The sequence below is a fragment of the Gorilla gorilla genome, chromosome 21 (genome assembly GCF_029281585.2).
Source record: "Gorilla gorilla gorilla isolate KB3781 chromosome 21, NHGRI_mGorGor1-v2.1_pri, whole genome shotgun sequence".
In the NCBI taxonomy this organism is placed as follows: Eukaryota; Metazoa; Chordata; class Mammalia; order Primates; family Hominidae; genus Gorilla; species Gorilla gorilla.
This window is the reverse complement of record NC_073245.2, coordinates 29,676,320-29,696,735: the sequence shown is the minus strand read 5'-3', so window position 1 is coordinate 29,696,735 and position 20,416 is coordinate 29,676,320. Positions and strand designations below refer to the sequence as shown.

Genomic DNA, 20,416 nt, shown 5'->3' with positions numbered 1-20,416 from the left:
TGCCTGTGGTCCCAGCTCCTTGAGAGGCTGAGGCAGGAGGATGGCTTGAGCCCAGGAGGTTCAGGCTGCGATGAGCTGTGATAGTGCCATTGTACTCCAGCCTCGGCAACACAGTGAGACCCTGTCTCACAAAAAAAAAAAAAAAAAAAAAAAAGAAAAGGAAAAAACGGGGAAAGCCATAACTAGCATTTCCTTTTCTCTATTCCTTGAAGCTTGGTAGCAATTTGCTGTCCTTGTCAACATCTTCTTCACTATAATAGCTTCTGGGGACCATCATCTTAAGTGAAACAGCTCAGACACAGAAAGTCAAACTCCACATGTTCTCACTCATAAGTGGGTGCTACGTAATGTGTACACTTGGACATGGGGTGTGGAATGATAGCCAATGGAGTCTTGGAAGGGTCGGGGGCAGAAATGTTGTGTTTCTACATCTCAATTTCCTCCCTGGAGACTGAAAAACAGGAAGGCCAGAGGCCACCTCAGTTTAAATTCAGCACGGAATGAAGTGGGGTGGGTGACGAGTAATTACTTAATGGGTATGATGCACATTATTTCAGTCATGGATACACTAAAGTCAGGACTTCGTCACTTCCATCACACAATATATCCATGTAACAAATTTACTTGTACCGCTTAAATTTATGCAAATATAGAAAAAGCAAATGCAAGCATGCTTAAAAATACAAAAGCAGTTGATGAGACAGATGATGAGGGAGCTGGTGGCAAAAAAAGAGGTAAGTGGAAAAAGAGACACATTCCCTGCATGTGGGCCCAAGGAGAAGATAACTCACAAGAGTTGAAACCCTCAGGTCATTTCAGGATGCCACTTGGTCTCCCTCACTTGCCATAAAATTACAGGAAATGCAAAGCACATGTTGTAAGGAGCACATTCTTCTCACAGTTCCTCCTGGGTCAGCCCTTGAGCGACACCTACACCCGGAACCCTGACTTCACTCCAAAGGCCACAATCGCTCCTTCCCTGTTCAAAGACTGGGGGGATGTGAGTGAAATCCATAGAGATGCTTGCCTTGCTTCCTTTCAAACAGAGAATGCAGCTCATTTCTGTTCAGTACTGAGCAGAACTGAACAGAATTTAACCTGGGGTGGCCACAGGGCTTTCTGACTTCCGGTCTCCAGGGAGGAAAGTGAGCTGCAGAAACACACGCTGTTTCTATTTTGTTGCTCTGGATCAAATGGAGCTACTAGTGTCCTGGCCAAACCTTGTTTTTCCTTTTTAACCCTCAGCTCAGTCCCTGTAGGAACCTGGTTTGGCTCAGCCAGTCTTGGCCTCTGGTTCATCATTTTCATGATCATGTTTGTGGCTGGGTCTGGAGTTCAGGGGAGCAGACTGCTCAGGTGGCTGGGACCAGGTCTCCGGTTTCTCCTAGTTTTCTCCCTACTCCTGGGCATTGATTGGGACTTATTAGAACCTCCACTGGAGGAAAAGGAAGCAAACAGAAGGAAGTTGAACCTCAGATGAGTCAGGTCAGTTAGGCTGCTGGTTAGGCGGCTGCACAGAAAATCATGTAGCACCTTAAGGTCAGGGACTGTCAACACTGTCCCCCAAATCCAGATAGGAGGTGGCTCTTGGTGCATATGTCAGATGAAAACATTAGTGAATGCAGGATGAGGGAGAAACCCCTGGCTATAAAACTTGGGTTTTAAAAAAATGTTTGTGATATTGAGGAAAGAGATGATTATGAATTAGTTGTGTCAGGTTTACAAATTTGCAACTCATGTAACAAAATTTTTCTGGGTATTTTTGGTCTTACCAAAATATCTTTTTCATAACCTTCTTTTTAGCTCTTGAGTTTAATTCTCCAGAATTTATATTACATTTCTATCCAACACTCAAGGCAAGATTAATTTGGATTTGCATCATTTTGCCATGCCTTTTAATTTCTGTCCAATTCTAATGATTTGGAATTTCTCCCCAGTTAAAAAGTATAGCCATAAATGGGTAATGCATTCTGGAAGGCTGGGTTTCCTAAAATGGCTTTGTTAAGGTCAAAGCCACTGAATCAATGTCAATCAACTAATATCAGTCAATGTCAATCAACCAATGTGAATCACTGAGTCATTATTTTAGCCTCAGAAGGGACCCTTGAGTGATCACCTCATACAATGCCTCATTGTCTGGCTGAAGAAACTAAGATGCCCATAGGGATTGATCATCATTTCCCAATTCTTTGTGCCTTTCCTCCATGTCCTTTGCCCTGTGACATGGCTGTTCTTCCCACTGGAGCAGGTGGAGTACATTTCCCCCATGCCATTGATGTGGGGCTTGGCCAGTAAAATGTGAGTGGACGTGATGGTAAGTCAGGGCCAGGCGAAGATCCTGGAGGCATTTCGTGTTTCCACGTACTCTCTTGCATTCTAATGATGCACTGTGAGAAGAGCATACCCCAGGTAGCTAGCCTCTGGTACAAAGAAAATGAGCAGACACGTGGAGTAGACATGGACCCCACCTGCTGCCTGAATCAAACATGACCACCCTGAAGCCTGAAACAGAGCTGCATAGCAGGTCCCAGCTAAGAATAATGAATCCACAGTCAACCTGAAGACGTGTGAGCAGGAGAATCGATGCCTGCAATTCTAAACTACTAAGTTTAGGAGTGGTTCGTTGTGCAGCTTATTGTAGCAATAGCTGACTAGTACAGTTATAGGCTGAAACCCTGACTCTTATTCCCTTCTTCATTCTCTAAAGAGATTTAACAGTGCCATGCGGTCCCGATTGCACTCACCATCCACACCATCATGTAGGAGAAGGCTGCGATCCACAGCGTGGAGGAAGCAAACGTCACCATGAACCATTTCTCCCAGCGCGGCTTGTTGCAGTTGGGTACAGTGAAGTATAAGACGAAACTCAGCGGCCAGGTGAACGCCCATTTCACTGTTTCCAGTTTACCCGCTGGAAAAATGAAAAAGGCCAAAAAGAAATTAAAAAAAAAAAAAAAACAAAGAACCCCAGTTAGCTTTATTTCTTTGCTCTGCCAAGTGTCTGTACTGCTTTCCCCAGAATTAAACCTTATTATATTGCTCTTTTCCTAGAACATTCAAATGACTTTCCATCACCAACGAAACCTGACATGCAACACCAAACAGAATTAAAAAAAAAAATTATCCACTGCCCACCTGCTGATTAGGTCTCCGAAATGAGAGGGTGAATCACTTCTTAGTAATACCAGGCTAGGGGGATGGTTTGGCAGATGGCCAGGTGGGAAAAGAGAGGAGGATACTCAGGTCAAAAAAGAGGTGGAATGTGTGTAGGTGCAGGGGGTCGAAATGGGGGTGGGGAGCTAGGAAGACCTCCAGTGGGCTTCTGTTTTCCACGTTTTCGCCCGATAATAAGGCGTCAGCGGACGCAGCGCCACCTGGTGGAATTTCTCAGCATCGTCGGTCAGCGGGCCGGAATCTTCAAAGAGGATTTGAAGGCTCTCCCCAGACCTGTATTACTAACCTGATTAACTGCTAATTCACCTCTAGAAGGAAATATGCATACATATTTCCATGTATTCCTCAATGCAATCCAGATACGCAGTGCCTCTACCTTCCGGAAAATTTGCTGTGCCTCTTTCTAGTCAAACCCTCACCCTCTACCACCATAGATACTGTTTTTACTCTTCTCCAACTTCAAATAAAACCATATAGGATGTTTTCGTGCCTTCCTTCTTCTTTTCAACATAATGTGATTGAGATTCATTCATGTTGCGTGATCCATTCCTTTTAATTGCTGTGTAGTATTCCCTCCTGTGAATGTGCTACGATTTGTTATCCATATGGCAGTGGGTGAGCATTTGTTTGTTGCCAGTTTGAGGGTATTACAAGCCAGGTGACTATGAACATTGTTGTACAAGTTTTTTTGTGGGCATGTTTCATCTCTCTTGGACGAAGACCCAGGAAAACTGCTGAGTCATAAGGTGGGTATTTATTTAACTTTATAAGAAACTGCCAGTTTTCCAAAATGATTGAACCATTTTGTATTCCCACCAGAGTTAAGGAGGAATTTTTATAACATTTGAACAGTAATTAAATGTTTAATAAAATGTATTTTATAATTTTAGACCAGTATCCAGTATTTCTTTCATATATCCTACCAATCTCCAAATAGTTTCTTAAAACTGCATAGATAGAAAAAGTATCTAACATTATTTCTGGCACCCTCTGGCCTCTCTTAAAGGGCCGAGGCACAGTGTCTATGGGAGGCAGAGGGGTTTCTCATTAGATGGTGCTGGGCTCCGGTCCCTGCTCTGTGGCTTATGAGTTGAATGACTCAGTTAATTAAACTTTCTACACCTCAGTTTCTTCATCTGTGAAAATGTGTATACAGCAGCACTGAGCTCACAGAGTTGCTGGGAGAATTAAATGAGATGATATTAGGACGAGGGCTGGGACAACATGAGCTCACAAGTCGTTCCAGTCAAAATCCTGGGAGTCATTCTTGATCTTTCCCTTTCTTTTATCCCCCACAGCCAACCCTGGCAACCTGACAGGACATTCCCACCATCTCATCATCCCCACAGCCTCCGCTGGGGCCAGGTTCACCAAGGCCTGGCTGACAACCTGGCTTCCTACGGGGACTACTGCTCCAGTGCCTATCCTACCTCCATCTGTTTGCTACCAGTAGCCAGAGGAAAGCGTCTCAAAAACCAAATTGTTCTAGAACCTTCCATTGGCCTCCACTGCCCTTAGAGTAAAACCAGGTCTCCCCACCATGGTCTGTAAGGCACTGCCTGATTTTGCCCCACCTGCCACTCTCCCTGCTCACATACTCCCTGGTCTTGGCTAGCTTTCTGTCCTCAGACACTCCAAGCCTTTTCCTGCCTCAAGGACTTTGCCCTCGCAGGTCTTCTGCCTGGATCTTCTCATGGCAGAGTCTGCCCTGTCACGCAGGCCACTTCACTGCTCGAATGTCACTGAGCCCTCAGATAAATCTAAATATAACTCTCATCATCTCACTCCTGCTTTTCTATTTATTTCATAGCAAATATTTTTATTTGTTTCATGCAAATATTTCCTGTCTTAAACCATCAGGATTGTTTCTTAATCTATTTTCAGTCTCCCTCAAATTAGAATAAAGTCTATGAGAACAGGGGTCTTCTCACTTGTTTAGCACCTGATTGAAAGGCAGGGATAGTGCAGGGCTTATATTGCATTTTCAGTAAATATCAATAACAGTAGTAGTAATAATGTTATTATGAACAATCTAATCAGACAGACCAAAGAAAATTACTTGTTTTTGAGAATCTAAGGCTATCCAATTTACAAGTACAGAGTAAAGCAAACAAACAAAAAAAATAGTAAGAAAAGAGAAGTGTTTTCCTATTAGCTGCTATGAGTCTTGTTAGATTTAAGCTTTGGAGATGGTCAAGTGAATGATGAGAACATAGAGACTGTGCTTGCTTTGTAAATCAAGAAGCCTGGCTGAGAGTTGTTTGGAGAGGGGCTTCCAGATGCTGCAGAATCCAGGATATGGCCAGCTCTTTGGATCCCAAATGCATCCTGGAATTTGGCACATTCCTAAATCCTGCAATGTGCTGATAAGGCATTTACCCATGTGGAACCTCCTAGAATCCCCTCAACGGCCTTCCATATGGCTGATGCCCTCAAACGGACAGAGTAACTCGGTTTAGTTTAAAATACACACCCAATCAAAGATTACGAAGAAACACAGGAAGAGGAAGAGAAATGATCCCAACTTGGCTCTTTCACATTCTTCACAAAATAAAAAAAAAGAGGGAAGAAAAAAATGAAGTCAGAACTTACGAGTGCAAGAGCTTGGAAAATGATATTGATTAGACAAAGTTGTAAGAAGTGTAAGTTAGTGCCAGTGAATTTTGAGTTTTTATCAACTGCTTTAAAAATTTCTGATTGGACACTGGGAGGGCATTATATCTGGAAAACATCATTTTCAATGACATATATGCTTTCTTTAAGTTATTGCCCCTTTGTAACAACAGAACCTTAAAAGCAGAAATTCAATGAGCATCATCTGAATCATATATTTAAATGTAATGCAGCAAATATAACAAATATAAGGTGTTTTTTAAAAATGATTTTGAGGAACAAAGGCAGTCAAATAAAGATCACCCACATTTTAGCTGGTCTTAATTTTCCTTTTTTTTTTTTTTTTGAGACAGAGTCTCACTCTTTTGCCCAGGCTGGAGTGCAGTGGTGCAATCTCAGCTCACTGCAACCTTTGCCTCCCAGGTTCAAGTGATTCTCCTGCCTCAGCCTCCCGAGTAGCTAGGATTACAGGCGTGTGCCACCATGCCTGGCTAACTTTTGTATTTTTAGTAGAGATGGGGTTTTGCCATGTTGGCCAGGCTGGTCTCCAACTCCTGAACTCAGGTGATCCGCATCCTCCCTTTGCCTCCCAAAGTTCTGGGATTACAGGCATGAGCCACCACGCCCAGCCCTTAATTTCCATTTCTGAATAAAGGGGTTAAAAAGGTTTCCTTTCCTCTTTGAGTCAACAACATTTCTGGACATTTTTCCATCTTCTGCTCTATTACCATTGGGTCAAAATAGAGCAACAAGGGGGATAGGTTTATTCTTCATTCATTCATTTAATAAATATCTGTGAATGTCCTCTATGCCATTTTGTGCCAGGCACTGCTGCAGGTGCTGGGGGTACAGCAATGAATTAAGGGAAAAAACTTCCCTGACCATGGACCTGATGTGTTGGTGATTACCTGATTTCACAAAAGTCAGCCAGCAACTGAGAGCTGAAGCCAGGGGCCGGAGCTGGCCCGTAAGCATGATAGTATCCCTTTGAGTTGGACTTGGCTTTAACAAGCAAAAGGATTTGTTTCTAAATTATGTTCCTCAGTCAGCTTTGAAGAAAGCTGAATTCTATCAAAGAGAGAAAAAGTTATTGCACAGTATTTTAGACCTAGACCTAAACATATACATTCGTTCCGATAATATCGGCAATAAAAATGTACACTGTTTTAAAGTAAAAAATATAGAAAAAACATAATTTTGCTTTGGAAAAAACCTACTTATATTTTGGTGTATTTCCTTCTAGTTTTTTTTCCCCATGGAAATGTGTTTACCTATATACACATGAAAAGGTTTCTTTTGCTGTCTGTCAACAATAAGGCTTTCTTCACCCAAGAGATAACAATAGCTGCACGTTTATATGTACGTATGTGCATATACCAAGTATAGATGTATATATGTATATTGTGTGTATATAACCTATAATATAGTATATACATATATAAACATAAATATGTTAATATCTGCACATATATTATACATGTATACAATATATTAAGTGTACACAGTATACATGTGCATGTTAACACTATGTTATATCAATCTTAAATTGCACACTGTACATATATGTACATATATGAACTCACAACAGTATTCACATACTCCTAAATAATTACTTTCTTGGTAATCATCATACCCATTATAGTCAAGTCCTGAGAGAAGAAAGCACTGCGGCTGGGTGCCAGAAACAGGGTACTCACGCCTTGCAGGATGACTATGAGAGAGAAAAATGTCCTCATCATGTGGACGGACCTTTTTCAGTCCACAGGAACTTGACTTGATAGGAACCCATCTGGGGCTCCCAGAACTGACTCCCTGGCTTCTCAATGCCCTCTGCTGGCCGGAAGCACCCCGCAGGCTTCTCACCCATAAGCAGAGGCCTGCCTGCCCCAGGAAGTGGGCCTGGCTGGACATTCGGTCCCCTTGCCTTAAAATGGAGTTCCTAATTCCGGGCCTGGGATTCCTTGGCAGCTGGTGGAGGGGAAGAGACAGTTGTAATTGGGGGAGCCCACTCTTTTCAAAGGCAGACCCGGGCTCTGAATCAGGCTTTCCTGCATCTTAGAAGAACTAGGAAGATTGCTGAGTGCCTCTAGGTCTCTAGCCTCTCGGTGCTCCAAGTGTGGCACACAGACCAGCAGCGTCAGTGTCACAGGATGGGGGGCAGCCGGTTCTTGATTAGCAATGCAGACTCGGGCCTCATCCTAGACCTCCTGAATCAGAACGTGCATTTCATTAAGGAAGCCCTGGTGAGAAGGGCTGCTAGAGAAGAACTTGGAATTCTGCTTTCTATCTTGGCAGCTGGGAGCCCTTTAATGACATGGAGACCCCACGGGATGGTACGACCACACAGAGTATTGTCTCTTCTCTCCTGTCTGTGCTTCAGGAAGGACACGGGAGGGGATGTGGGGTTCCTGAGCCTCAGGTGAAGCATCTTTTGGGGGTGAGATGCCTGCAGCCATGTCTCCTCATACACAGGAGCCCAGAAGTTGTGGCTGGAAGGTCTGAGGCCTCCATCATCTGCAACCTAATCACAGTGAGACAGAGGGTGGCGAGCACGAGTTCCAAAGACCTTGAAACCCCACAGTTAGCTCTCATCCAGGAGAGAAATACGGAACCAGGGATCTGAAAGGGGTGCTTGGTCCCAATCAGTAATGAGGCCCAGGCACTGGGCCAGACTTGGTCTCATCTCACACACGCATCTTTCATTGTCCCCTGGAGGGGTGCACTTGGGGATTCCGGGCTCCCAAGATGCTAACATAGAACTTGGTCACTTACAGAACTTCCACTGGCTCGACTGTTTAATTAGTGAAAGAGTTTAGCAAAATAAGCATTACTGGAGCTTGGTTATGGCCAGCTAATGGCGGACTCTGAAAACAGGGGTTGAGTAAGTGGAATTCTAGACACAGGTCCCTAAGATTCTCAGGGTCTGTGAGTGGGATGAGCTATCAGCCTCGTGACTCTGCTGTGTTGTATGGCACAGTTGACCTTTAGGTAGAGAGATTGTGCAGGTGCCTGATCTAGCTGCAAAGAGTCCTCAAAAGCAAAAGGGGAGCCAGAGAGATTAGGAATGATGGCGGGAAGAGCTCCACACATCCAGGTGAAGGTGGAGGGGCTCTGTGGCTTTTAGGAACAGTGGGACATCCCCAGCTGACAGCCATCAAGGACCTGCACAGCCACAATGAACCGGTGCCTGGTAATGATTTCTCCCAGAGCCTCTGCAAAGGAATGTAGCCCTGGCTACACCTTCATTACGGCCTGTGAGACAGAATCCAGCAGGACTTCTGACCTACAGAACTGTAAGCTAATCAGTGGGTCTTGTTTTGAGCTGCAAAATACGTGGTATTTTGTTATGCAGCAACAGAAAATGAATGGAAGGGTTTACAAGGGAGGAAAGGACTGTTTTGTCATTTAATCCTTAAGATGTTTTTGTCTTGGTTGATAGGAAAGGTTGCCAAGAAATATATCCGATGGTGGCAAAATGGATAAAGAACGAGTGTACATTTTTTCTATGAAGATAATGTACTAACAAGTAATGATTTAGCTTTGGGTGGGAGGTAAGGGACCTGGGGGAATAGGAATCTGGATGAATATTTTCTGATAAATTCTTGAAGAGGTTGAGATCTTGGGTGCCCTGAGTGGGCACAGGAGCATCTCTGGTTCAAGTTTTACTTGCTGTCCTCTGGACAGAAAGGAGCTCCCCTGGAGCACAGCAAGACCCTGCATCCAAAATTAACACAGGACTCTGACACTCGGCACCATGTCCTATCATTAAATGGGCTTTCAAGTGAATCAAACGTTTCTTCAGATAATCCTGCACATTCAAACATCCCAAAGAGGTTGCTGCACATGTATACTGAGCCTCACACACTTGACAGTCAATGTGAATCAAACTAGTGTACTCTTCCCTGAAACAGCCAGAAGCTTCTGGAAGGTCCAGCAAATAGGCTGAATTCTTTGGGCTTGGTCCACCTGCTCTGATAATGGGTGGGGTGGGGTGAAACAGTTTCTGGAACAACCAAGTCCTTGTTGGAGGCAGCAGTTGGGAGAGGAGGACACCACCCTGGTGGCTGAGGTCCTGAAAGCTTCTTCAGGCCTTGGCATCCACCAGGCTGGCCTTGGCAGGACAGCTCTCCCGGCTAGGTGCAATGGGATGGGTGGAGGTGAGTGACGTGCCTCTCCTTTTGTGCACCAAGCTGCCTTGCCCACAAGGGTCATCGGCATTTCTTCCTTCATACCAAAAGTTCCTGCAGAACAGCTAAGTAAGATAAGACCATCCCCTGAAACCAGCCCAACTGTCCCATAGAACTGATGCTTATAGTTTATTTTGAATTAAGATAAAAACTGACTCTCTCTCAGCTTTAAAACTTGCGAAACTTACATTTGTCTTCCCTGAGCTCTTTTCTCAGGAAATGGACCCTTAGGCCTCCCAGATGGCATCAAGGAACTGAAACTCACCAGATCATTGTGTCTGGACAATGAGGAGTCAGATCTCTCCTTCATCGTGATGCCTGATGGACTGCCTATTTCCTGCGGAGCAATTCCTCTTCCTTACTTCTCCCTAATTCCTGCTTGCTGGAAGGTGGCTACATTCCTTCCCTGCTATATAAATCCCCAATTGCAGTTGGTCAGCGAGATGGATTTGAGACTGATCTCCTATCTCCTCAGCTGCAGCACCTGATTAAAGCCTTCTTCCCTGGCAATATTCATTGTCTCAGTGACTGGCTTTCTGTGCACTGACGAGCAGGACCTAGAACAAATCCCTGGCATTTCAGTAACACTTCCACAAAACACAGTTGATTAAAGAGCTCACATTTCAACCAATGATCATGGACCCCCATCTTGGCCATCTTTGAACTTCTACAACAAAGTCCTGCCCAAAGGAGACTTGATATACATAGTCTCATGTTCATACAGAGATTTTAAAAAATTGAATGGTAAAAAGATAATCTAAGTCAAGGGCATCTACTCAGTGGCTCAAAATAGCTCCCAACCCCAGCCCAGACATAGAACCTCTTACAGGGGGGGTCGAATGGTGTGTACGGTCCTTCATCATCATCCTCGTCCTCCTCTTCCTCCTCATCATTCTCATTGTCCTCATTTTCATTCTCTGTTTCGTTGCCAGCCTCAGCCACAACATCGTCCCTCCGTGTCCCATTCACGCCCCTGTCTGGGGCACTGCTGGGCCCTGTCCCATTCTCCACGGTGTGCTTAATTGGGATTTTGATGGCCACCTCAGATTCCCCGTTGGTATAAGCCCTGCTGTTTATCAATCTTTGTCTCTGGAAAGAGAAAGGCGCACTCTTACCATGGTCAGAGGGATTGCAAATACCTTACACTCAGAACACGAACTGTTGGGATCTTTCCCTGGCAGCTGACGATATCCTTCCAGAAGACCCTGGAGTCAAGTTTTAAGGGGCCTCTCAATGTGATAACCAACTCCAGACAACTTCCATCTGGGAGGAAAGATTAGTCTTTTATGACCCATTAGAACTCGCAAATCCCTTTAGAGGAAAATTCTTAGGGGATGTGCAGTTCCTTGACACTCTGTGCACTGTGATGTCATCTTTCTTCCCCAGACTGCAGGAGTTCCTGGGTCCCTATGTGAGAAAGCTGCACAACTGTGTTTGGTCTAGTGTATCAATAAGGCTATATTCCAGAAAAGGAATGCACAGCAAAATTCAAGTCAGGGACTTTGGATTACTTTAAACTAAGGTAACCCTTAGTTAGAAACAATTTCTGTGCAAGTTCACATCAGGGGGCTTTATTCAAATGGAAGAATAGAAGAAAAGTGCAGGTGAAAGGGAGAAGGAACAGGGGAGTTTTCTATATAAATGGAAATTAGTCCATGTCTCAACAGGTGGAGGGAAGAGCAAGGGCCAGATACACAGCTGGCCCAGGGAACTAAGATTAGGAAATGGCTGAGGGATGCTGCGGTGTTAAATTTTGAGTTAGGTGCTTCTTCTTTCAAACAAGAAACCTTCTCTCCTTCCCAGAGTTTTCCACCCCTGTCCAGTGGGCAGTGGACAGTGCTTTCCCAGGTACCTCATTGATCAACATGCGACTGGCCATGGAGAGCCGGGTCTTGGGGGGAAAGTGGCTGGTTATCATGATTCGAAGGCCAGCCTCAGAGAAGGAAAGCTGGTGTGGGTAGGCAGACAGCAGCTCGTCCACCATGATCACTGATGCTTTGCGGTGGAAATTTGCTAGGGAAACGAAAAACATAAGGTAAAATAACATGGAGGCCAGGAGCAGGAAAGAGGCATTCATTTATTCTTCCTTTCCTTCATTTCTCTTCCTCCCTTCTTTCCTCCCATCCATTCACCCATCCATCTATCCACTCATCCACTCTTCTTTCCTTATTTCTTCCTTCCTTCCACACATCCATGCATTCATTCTTCTTTCCATCCAACCAACTCACCTATCCATCCATCCATCCACTCTTCTTTCCTTATTCCTTCTTTCCTTCCTTCTTTCCATTCATCCAGCCAGCCAGGAAGGGTTGCAGTGAGCAAATTTTGAACAAGAGTCAAAATCTCCTTTCCATGGGTGTTCATGTTAAATCTTTTGAAAGGACTTGAAACAATTTAAGCCTCATTCATTGACATGGTAAGAATTAATGATACCATAAGAGAATTCCTCCTTGTCCTTAAAGGATTCTTTTCCCACCATTCAGATCTGGGGCACAGAGAAGACTACAATAACTTTGTACCCTATATGACCTTCAAATGTCAGCAATATTCATACTGAGCTGTTAAATGCTACTGAATTGACATTAGTGCAGTTCTGCACTGGAGGACATGGTGGTGAAATGTACACATTCCCTCAGCCCAGTCTATGAGCAGAGCTGACAAGTGTTGGGTGAATTGTTCATGTTACAGAGAACCGAGGTCAGAAGGGTGCTTGGGACAAATCTTGTGTGATAGTTCACCAGAAGGCCTAAAAAATAATGTTGCACGAAGGGTCCAGCTCCCTCTCTATGAATGAGCTGTATATGCACACAGTTCAAGGGTACTTGGCTGCAGCCTCTTGTAGTACTAGCTCCTGTTTTCCAAGCCACTAAAGCATGAAGTGATCTCTGGAAACACTGGCTAATACTAGGTAGCTCTCTTTAGCATATTCCTTTTACGGTTATAAACTACCCAGAAGAGAAGAAACTAAATAAAATCCTCACGTGAAATGGTACTAAATCACCTAAGTCGTTTGTTAAACATATGTATAATCATTCAGAAAAATATATCAAATATTTAATTTTGAAAATCTAATGATGCAGTGATGTCAGAGATATATTTGAAAATAACCCATAGATGTATTTGAAAATAACCTTTCTAATTTCTTTTTTTTTCTTCCTGCAAAGCAACCATATGGGACCAAGAAAAAATAAACTCCCATATTTCAAGAGAAAAGTTTAAAAAATTAAGTAAAAAACACATTCCAGGTAAAATTGAATGATTATTTTCTGAGTTCCTCTTAGAAAAAATATTATACATTTGAGAGCACCATCTAATTATCTCAGCTGTTTTGTAAGACTTGACTGAATACAAGAATTACTTTGAAGAGGAAGGCACTTTTCTATTTCTGTTTGCAGCTTGGAAACTGAGTTAATGTAGCCTTAAAGTGAATTTGGATCTAGTAAAATACTAATAACACCTGTCATTTATAGAGCATTGCACTAAACTCTGACACATATTTATCTACTTTGCTTATTACAAAAATGATTCTCATATTTCAGAAGAGAAAACTGAGGCTCAAGAGGTTACATAACCTGCTTCATGGTCACACAATCAAAACCCTATCTCAGAACCTAGGGTCTCCTTTCCTTTGCCATCCTGTTCTCTGCAGCATTCCCAGCAAATGTGTTGCCTGGGAATTTCCAGGGGGCTTTCTGAGCTTTAAGGGACTTACCAGGTATGAGATGGCTCCATGACATTGTAGTGAAAGGGAGGGTTGGAGGACTGGAAACTTCTGCTCTCTCGGGGCAGGGAGTGCCCTCTCAAGGCCAGCTGGGACACGCCATGTGTGGCTATGAGAGTGGGCAGATGGGCTCACATTCTAGCACTTTCTTCTCGCACACAATATCTCCTTGGTTACCTTTTCTTTCTTTCTTTTTTTTTTTTTTTTTTGAGATAGGGTCTGGCTCTGTTGTCCTGACTGGAGTGCAGTAGAGCAATCTCGGCTCACTGCAACGTCTGCCTCCTGCGTTCAAGCGATTCTCGTGCCTCGGCCTCCCATGCAGCTGGGATTGCAGGCTTGGGCCACCACTCCCGGTTAATTTTGTTGTATTTTTAGTAAAGATGGGGATTTGCCATGTTGGCCAGGCTGGTCTTGAACTCCTGGCCTCAATTGATCCTCCTGCCTTGGACCCCAAAGTGCTCTCCTTGGTTACCTTTCTTAAGTAGCACCACAGTTGCGTCGCAGTTGCTGCTGTCATCAATTTCAGCATTGTTGGCCAATCCGTTGACCATGTTCCCGGCACCTTTTGTCCTCCTCTCAAAGCACTGATGTATGCAAGCGTTATATCTGAGCAAAGCGACAAGTGGGCAGAGTCCATCAGTGTTTGCCATTCTCCCATTTCTCAACTCCCACCAAGTGCTTCTGAGAGCTCTCCCAGTCTGCATGCACAGTCCCCAGGCCTCAAGTTATTAGTGTTCTAATTTTCTCAACCCATTCCCACTCAGAATACACAACCTGTCCCATTTCCCAATTTATGAACAAATGGTAAGTGAAAAGAAAACCACCATTATAGAAATAAACCAGAGCACATGGGCACATTGCTTACTTTGCCACCTCTTTCATGCCAGTGGAGGCCTCTCTGGGATTGAGCTCCCCTTCTCAGTCTGCACATGGAAGGACTGTGCTAAGACTCAGTAGGATGGTCAAGGTCTACCTCCTCTGGGCCACATCTCCAGGGCCTTTGTAATCAGGGACCAGCTTTTTGGGAGAAGGAGAAGCTGCTTCATCCACACCACTCCCCAGGAACAGTGGCTGTGTGTCACAGTCTATGTGCTACAGTCCGGTTGGCCGTCTAGGTCTCTGTATGGCTTTGGTTTCCTGAGGTCATGGGTTGGGAGTCTCCAAATTTCTATGACTATCGTGCCTAAGTTTCAGATCCAATGGGCCCTTAGCTTTATGAAAAAATTCTAGGCTATTATCCTCCAGAATGATCAAGTGAATACATTGTGCAGTGTTCCTTAGATGCCCCAGCAGGTTGAGGTGGGAAGGGAAGAAGCTTGTACAAGTTCCGAGGATGGTTTTTTACAGTCTCCCTAGCTTTAGTATGAGAAGATTCCCACAGAGTAATCCTAGAAAACTCATAAAAACTCATGGGCAAAGACAGCCAGGCACAGTTTCCATGTCACAAAAGGCTGCTACTGCTTTTCCCCCCTCCATCGTTTACTGGCCATAGGACAGCCCACTGGGGACCTCCAGTTTGACCTCCAGCCTCCCATAGGCATGGCAGTTAGGAATGGTGACCGTAAGTTGCCAGCTGGAAGGCCACTCAACCTATGTTTCTCTTCCCCTTCCTCATCTCTTTGCTGCTACAGACATGAAGCTCTCTGGATTCCCTCCCAGCTATCTCCTTTGTGCCTGATTCTTCAGTGGGTGCAGCTCTGAGGTGGCTGGCCTATGGCAACAAGACCTCAGAGAGATGAAGAGGTCCTCTGTGGCTGGACCGTCTCATCCATGAGTTCTTTCCTGTACTCTCTAGGAACGTGCAGTTACTACATTGCATGAGAGAGAACAGAAAACTAGTCAAAGTGACGGGTGCCATTTGTAGTTCATAAGACACGAAGTGTAGAATTAGAACACCACTATTTTGCAACCCAAACGAAATAATGGATGCAGATACTGAGCACTGATGGCTGCCAACACTACAGACAGAGAAAGGCAGACATCACCGTGCCTCCTGGTGATGGAACTTTACCACCACTTGGGACATAGTCTAGCCTGAATCAGATCAATTACAGACATACAGGAAACACATAGGCCAAGGGAACAGATTGCACCACAGCATGGGATATAATCAACAGTTTCCAACCATGGGCAACTCTGCAGAGCAAACAGCCAAACTTCATCAAAGAACAAAGTGCAAGGAAAATGCACACACACACACATGCACATACAGACACTCACACAGAGACACACAGACACAGACACACAGACACACAGAGACACACACAGACACACACACACAGACGCACACACAGACACATACAGACACACACACACAGACACACAGCACACAGACACACAGACACACACACATAGACGCCCAGTCATGCACCCACATACACACACAGACACACACACAGACACAGAGGCCAAGGGAACAGACTGCGCCACATCATGGGATATAATCAACGCTTTCCAACCGTGGGCAACTCTGCAGAGCAAACAGCCAAACTTCATTGAAGAACAAAGTGCAAGGAAAATGCACACACACACACACGCACACACATACAGACACAGCAGCAAGTCATGGGCCACCAATTCTAATGAGTGGAATTTATTTGAATTCTCATTTTTAAAATATTTATGATATTTATGAAACTTAAAGAAAACAATGAAAAAGACATTTGGGAGGCCACTGAAAATTTGAACTTTGGGTATTTTATGATATTAAGGAATTAGTATTAATTTTAGGTATGATGATAATGTGGTTATGTTAAAGAAAATAGTCCTTTTAGAATCCCAAAAGAGTATCCAGCTGTGTCTAGAGATGTCCAGATGTATACTGGAATTTTTGTGGATGAACTAGTATGATGTCCAGGACTTCAAAATTATAGGAGAAAAGGGAAGTGAATAGGGTGTGGATGGGGCAACTGTGGGTTGATGGTTGCTGGGGGTGGTGACGAATGCATGGGGTTCATCATACTATTCTGCGGACTCCTGTATATATTCAAAATTCCTGTTAGTGAAAAGGCCTCCACACTTTCTAGATTCGACAAGGATGCCTTGCCCTGTAGAGCGACAGGGAAAGAGGCAGTGTTTCTGTCATCTTGACTTAGACTCCATTTCCCTGAAAGAAATACTGACTTGCATAAAGGTTTGCTTTTTTTTTTTTGAAACGGGGTCTTGCTATGTTGCCGAGGTTAGTCTCAAACTCCTGGCTTCAAGCAATCCTCTCGCTCCAGCTTTCTGAATAGCTGGGATCACAGGCATGCACTACAGTGCCCAGTGATTAGGTTTTGCTTTTAAAGTACAAAAGCAAACTCATGTATTATACATTTATCAGGGTTTAGAGAACAGGATAATAATATTATACAATGAGGGCTTTCTCAAAACTGGATACCATGTTAAACTAAGCTTAACTTAGCTTGACAGCTTAACTAAGCTGTCACATTCCGTTCTCATAGAATATATATAATAATAGTAGAAATTATTATTAATCTTGTTTTGCAGAAGAGGAAACTGAGATTCAAGATGGCTGAAGAACTTGGCTGAGGTCCCATGACTGTCAGTGGCAGGGGGCTCCGCTGTCAGGGCTGAATATGAGGCACTGGTTCTTAACCACCAGCACACATACCCCATCTGGGGAACAAATCCCAGAGCAGTGACCTGGGATGTACAGAAATCAATCCTTGCCAAGGCCAGGCATGCTTCATGCTCCCTGAAGGTTTCTACCTAACTGGACAATCTGAAATTGCTTTTTGACCTTCAGATAGAATGTTTAAAGTCATTTAAAAACTCTCCACCTAGGAGGCAGCTGATGATTCTAATATATGCTGTTTTTTTCTTAACTACTGTTGCTGTTTTATATTTTTAATTGAATGTTTTAAATTTTGTGCTTGCACCCTGAAGCTATTTTATTGTGAAGCATGCAATTTTATAAATCAGATTTGACAAAACCCAATGATTAAAGCCTCTGATTGCAGAGGGGGATGGCTAAAGAGCAGAGATTTCAATTTAGAACTTAGGACCAGAATTTATGCAGAAAATTTCATGAGCACAGTAGCTTCCATTCCCAGTTTTATTTGTATCCTGCTGGTTTGAACAGCTGGAATGTTGGTAAAAGTGAGGCATCAGCAGAAACACACCTCATTAGCTTCCACATTTGGTACGGTTTGGGGAAGAGGAGAGGATGTGTTCGCTGTACTATCTTACTGTACACATGTCCTGCCAGCGACTCATGGGCTTCAAGGTGGCTTGGAAAAGGGGAGCAGTGGCTATAAGATGCATGCCAGCAAAATTCCTCAAGTCTTCTTCTCTCTGGCCACATCTGTTTTTGAAGAATACTTAACTCTCTGAAGCCCTTAGTGAATTCATTTTGAAACATACTTTCATGAAAATTAAGATTCAAGACCCAAGATTAATGTCGGGCATAGAGCAGACACTGTGTGGCAATTCTTCCAGAATAATCAACTAATCCACTTTTGGGAGCTCAATTAGAGCCTCAAAATGTTAAAAAATTGAAACGATACACTAGAAAACAGCAAAGGAAGATGTGTGAGTACACACACAGACAGTAGTTTGAGGCTTCCCCACTTTGGCACTGATTTGCTATATAGTTTTGCTCTTTGAGACAAAGAGGCATAAGATGGGTGCTCTGATCTTTAAAGGCTTTTCCTTTGGGGGCTGGAAAGTTTGGAAAGTCTTTGGATCAACTCTGGTTTTCATGAGAGCTCATCTATTGGTATTTTTAAATGATTAGTTCTATGGTGTGTGACTTCTGGTTTCTTCATTAGTTACCTTATGGTACCAGGATATGTATGACTAAGGTCCTACTCTAGGAATGCCCTTCTCCACTAAGCTCCAGATGTGGGGTATACAGTAACCATTGGATGGCTCCCCTCACAAATGTTGGCCCCCATATTGAGTAGACTGGCAGCAGATTGCCTACAGCCCACCCTGGGCACTGGCCAAGCCAGCTTCTACCTTCATTGCTCCTGTGATATTTGCCAATGTCCATGTTGATTTCTCTCAACAAGTGTCTCAGTCACTGGTCACCAGAATTAACTTTTGTCAGGCATCAACAATAAGAAACCTTAATGTGTCAGTTCCAGACTGCTACCTGATATGTCCAAACTGGCCATTGTTGATGGATTTCTACTTTCTTGCCCCTAGAGAAGGCAGTCACTCCTACGGCTACATATGCTGGGGAAACATGGGCTAATTTAGAGGAAAAGCAGCAGCTCCCACAGGGTTGGGCAGTTGCAGCACAGAACATCTCTGCATTCTTTATAACCTCCTCATCCCAGTGGTGCCTGGCAAAAAGATGAACCAGCAGGCTTACCACCATGGTGCTTACATTTAACTTACAGCATGGGAAACATTGGTCATAAAATTCTTTTTTTTTTTTTTTTTTTTAATGAGATGGAGTCTCGCTCTGTCACCCAGGCTGGAGTGGTGGCGTGATCTCAGCTCATTGCAACCTCTGCCTCCCGGGTTCCAGCGATTCTCCTGCCTCCTCCCAAGCAGCTGGGATTACAGGTGCACGCCACCAGGCCTGGCTAATTTTTGTATTTTTAGTAGAGATGGGGTTTCACCATGTTGGCCAGGCTGGTCACGAACTCCTGATTTCAAGTGATCCGCTCACCTTGGCCTCCCAAAGTGCTGAGATTACAGGCATGAGCCACTGCGCCTGGCAAATTCTTGATATAAATAAGCTACTCCAACTCCAGGAGGGAAAAGAACATATGTCATAACATGGTGGTTTTAAAATACATCAACAGTTCTTTGACATTTTTCCCTTCACTAAGTGATGTCAGCCCCTTGAGTGTGGACTGGACTTAGTGACTTGCTTCTAATAAACAGAATATGGTAGAAGTAATGGCGTGTGACTTCTGGGGTATTATAAAAGGTGCTGCAGGGCCCTTCTTGCTCTCTGTCTTGAACCACTTGCTCTGGAGGAAGCCACTCAAGCAGCTCTAGGGAGAAGCCCATGTGGTGAGAAACAGCCCGCCAGTCAAGAGCCAGCATCGCTTGAAGGCAGGTTCTCCCACACCAGTCCAGTACATGATGGCAGCTCTGGCTGCAAACTCATGAGAGACTCTGAGCCAGAACCTTGCAGTTAAGCTGCTCCTCGGTTCCTAACTCTCAGACAATGTGTGAGATAATACATGTTTGTGCTTTTAAGCCACTAAGTTTTGGGATGGTTTGTTATGCAGCAGTGGATGACTAATACCATATGAATAATGGAAGTCCACAGATATTTGATCCATGATTTCAGCTGTCTCTTAACTAACTCTTCATCAGTTACCTCATGATAATTCCATGCCAGGATATGTTTGATGAAGGTCCTACCCTAGGAATTCCCTTCACAAGCAAGCCCTAGATACTGGGTCTACACAGACCACCGGATGGCTGGCTCATGTTGGCTGCCATATTGAGTAGACTGGCAGCAGACTACCTTGCATCTTCTCTCACCCTCTATAGCAGTGTAATGTATTGAGTTTTATCTCCTTTGTGTTAAGAAAGAGAGTGAAGAAACCTCCCAGAGCTGCCAGATCCTGAAGAGAGATTAGGGGTTCTAGAGAGTTCTCAAGTGAAACACTGAAGCTTTGAGTCTATCATCGAATATGGGCTGGAGGGGTCACTACAATTGATACTAATCAAAATTACAGTGACTCACAACAGTCTGGCAGGGAGCCAAGTGACTGTGATGATACACACTGAAAAACCAGTCAGATACCCG

General features: G+C 44.0%; 1 protein-coding gene across 1 annotated transcript in view; it reads right to left on the bottom strand.

The window, feature by feature from the left end:
• The window catches only part of SLC24A3 (solute carrier family 24 member 3), a 507,527-nt gene that overhangs the window by 26,764 nt on the left and 460,347 nt on the right, over positions 1-20,416 (bottom strand). Inside the window, exons 10-13 of the mRNA XM_004061869.5 lie at positions 14,168-14,301; positions 11,827-11,987; positions 10,802-11,063; positions 2,745-2,911 (exon numbers count right to left, since the gene is read on the bottom strand). Coding sequence (XP_004061917.3) covers positions 2,745-2,911; positions 10,802-11,063; positions 11,827-11,987; positions 14,168-14,301 — 724 coding nt within the window. The remainder of the gene's footprint in view (positions 1-2,744; positions 2,912-10,801; positions 11,064-11,826; positions 11,988-14,167; positions 14,302-20,416) is intronic.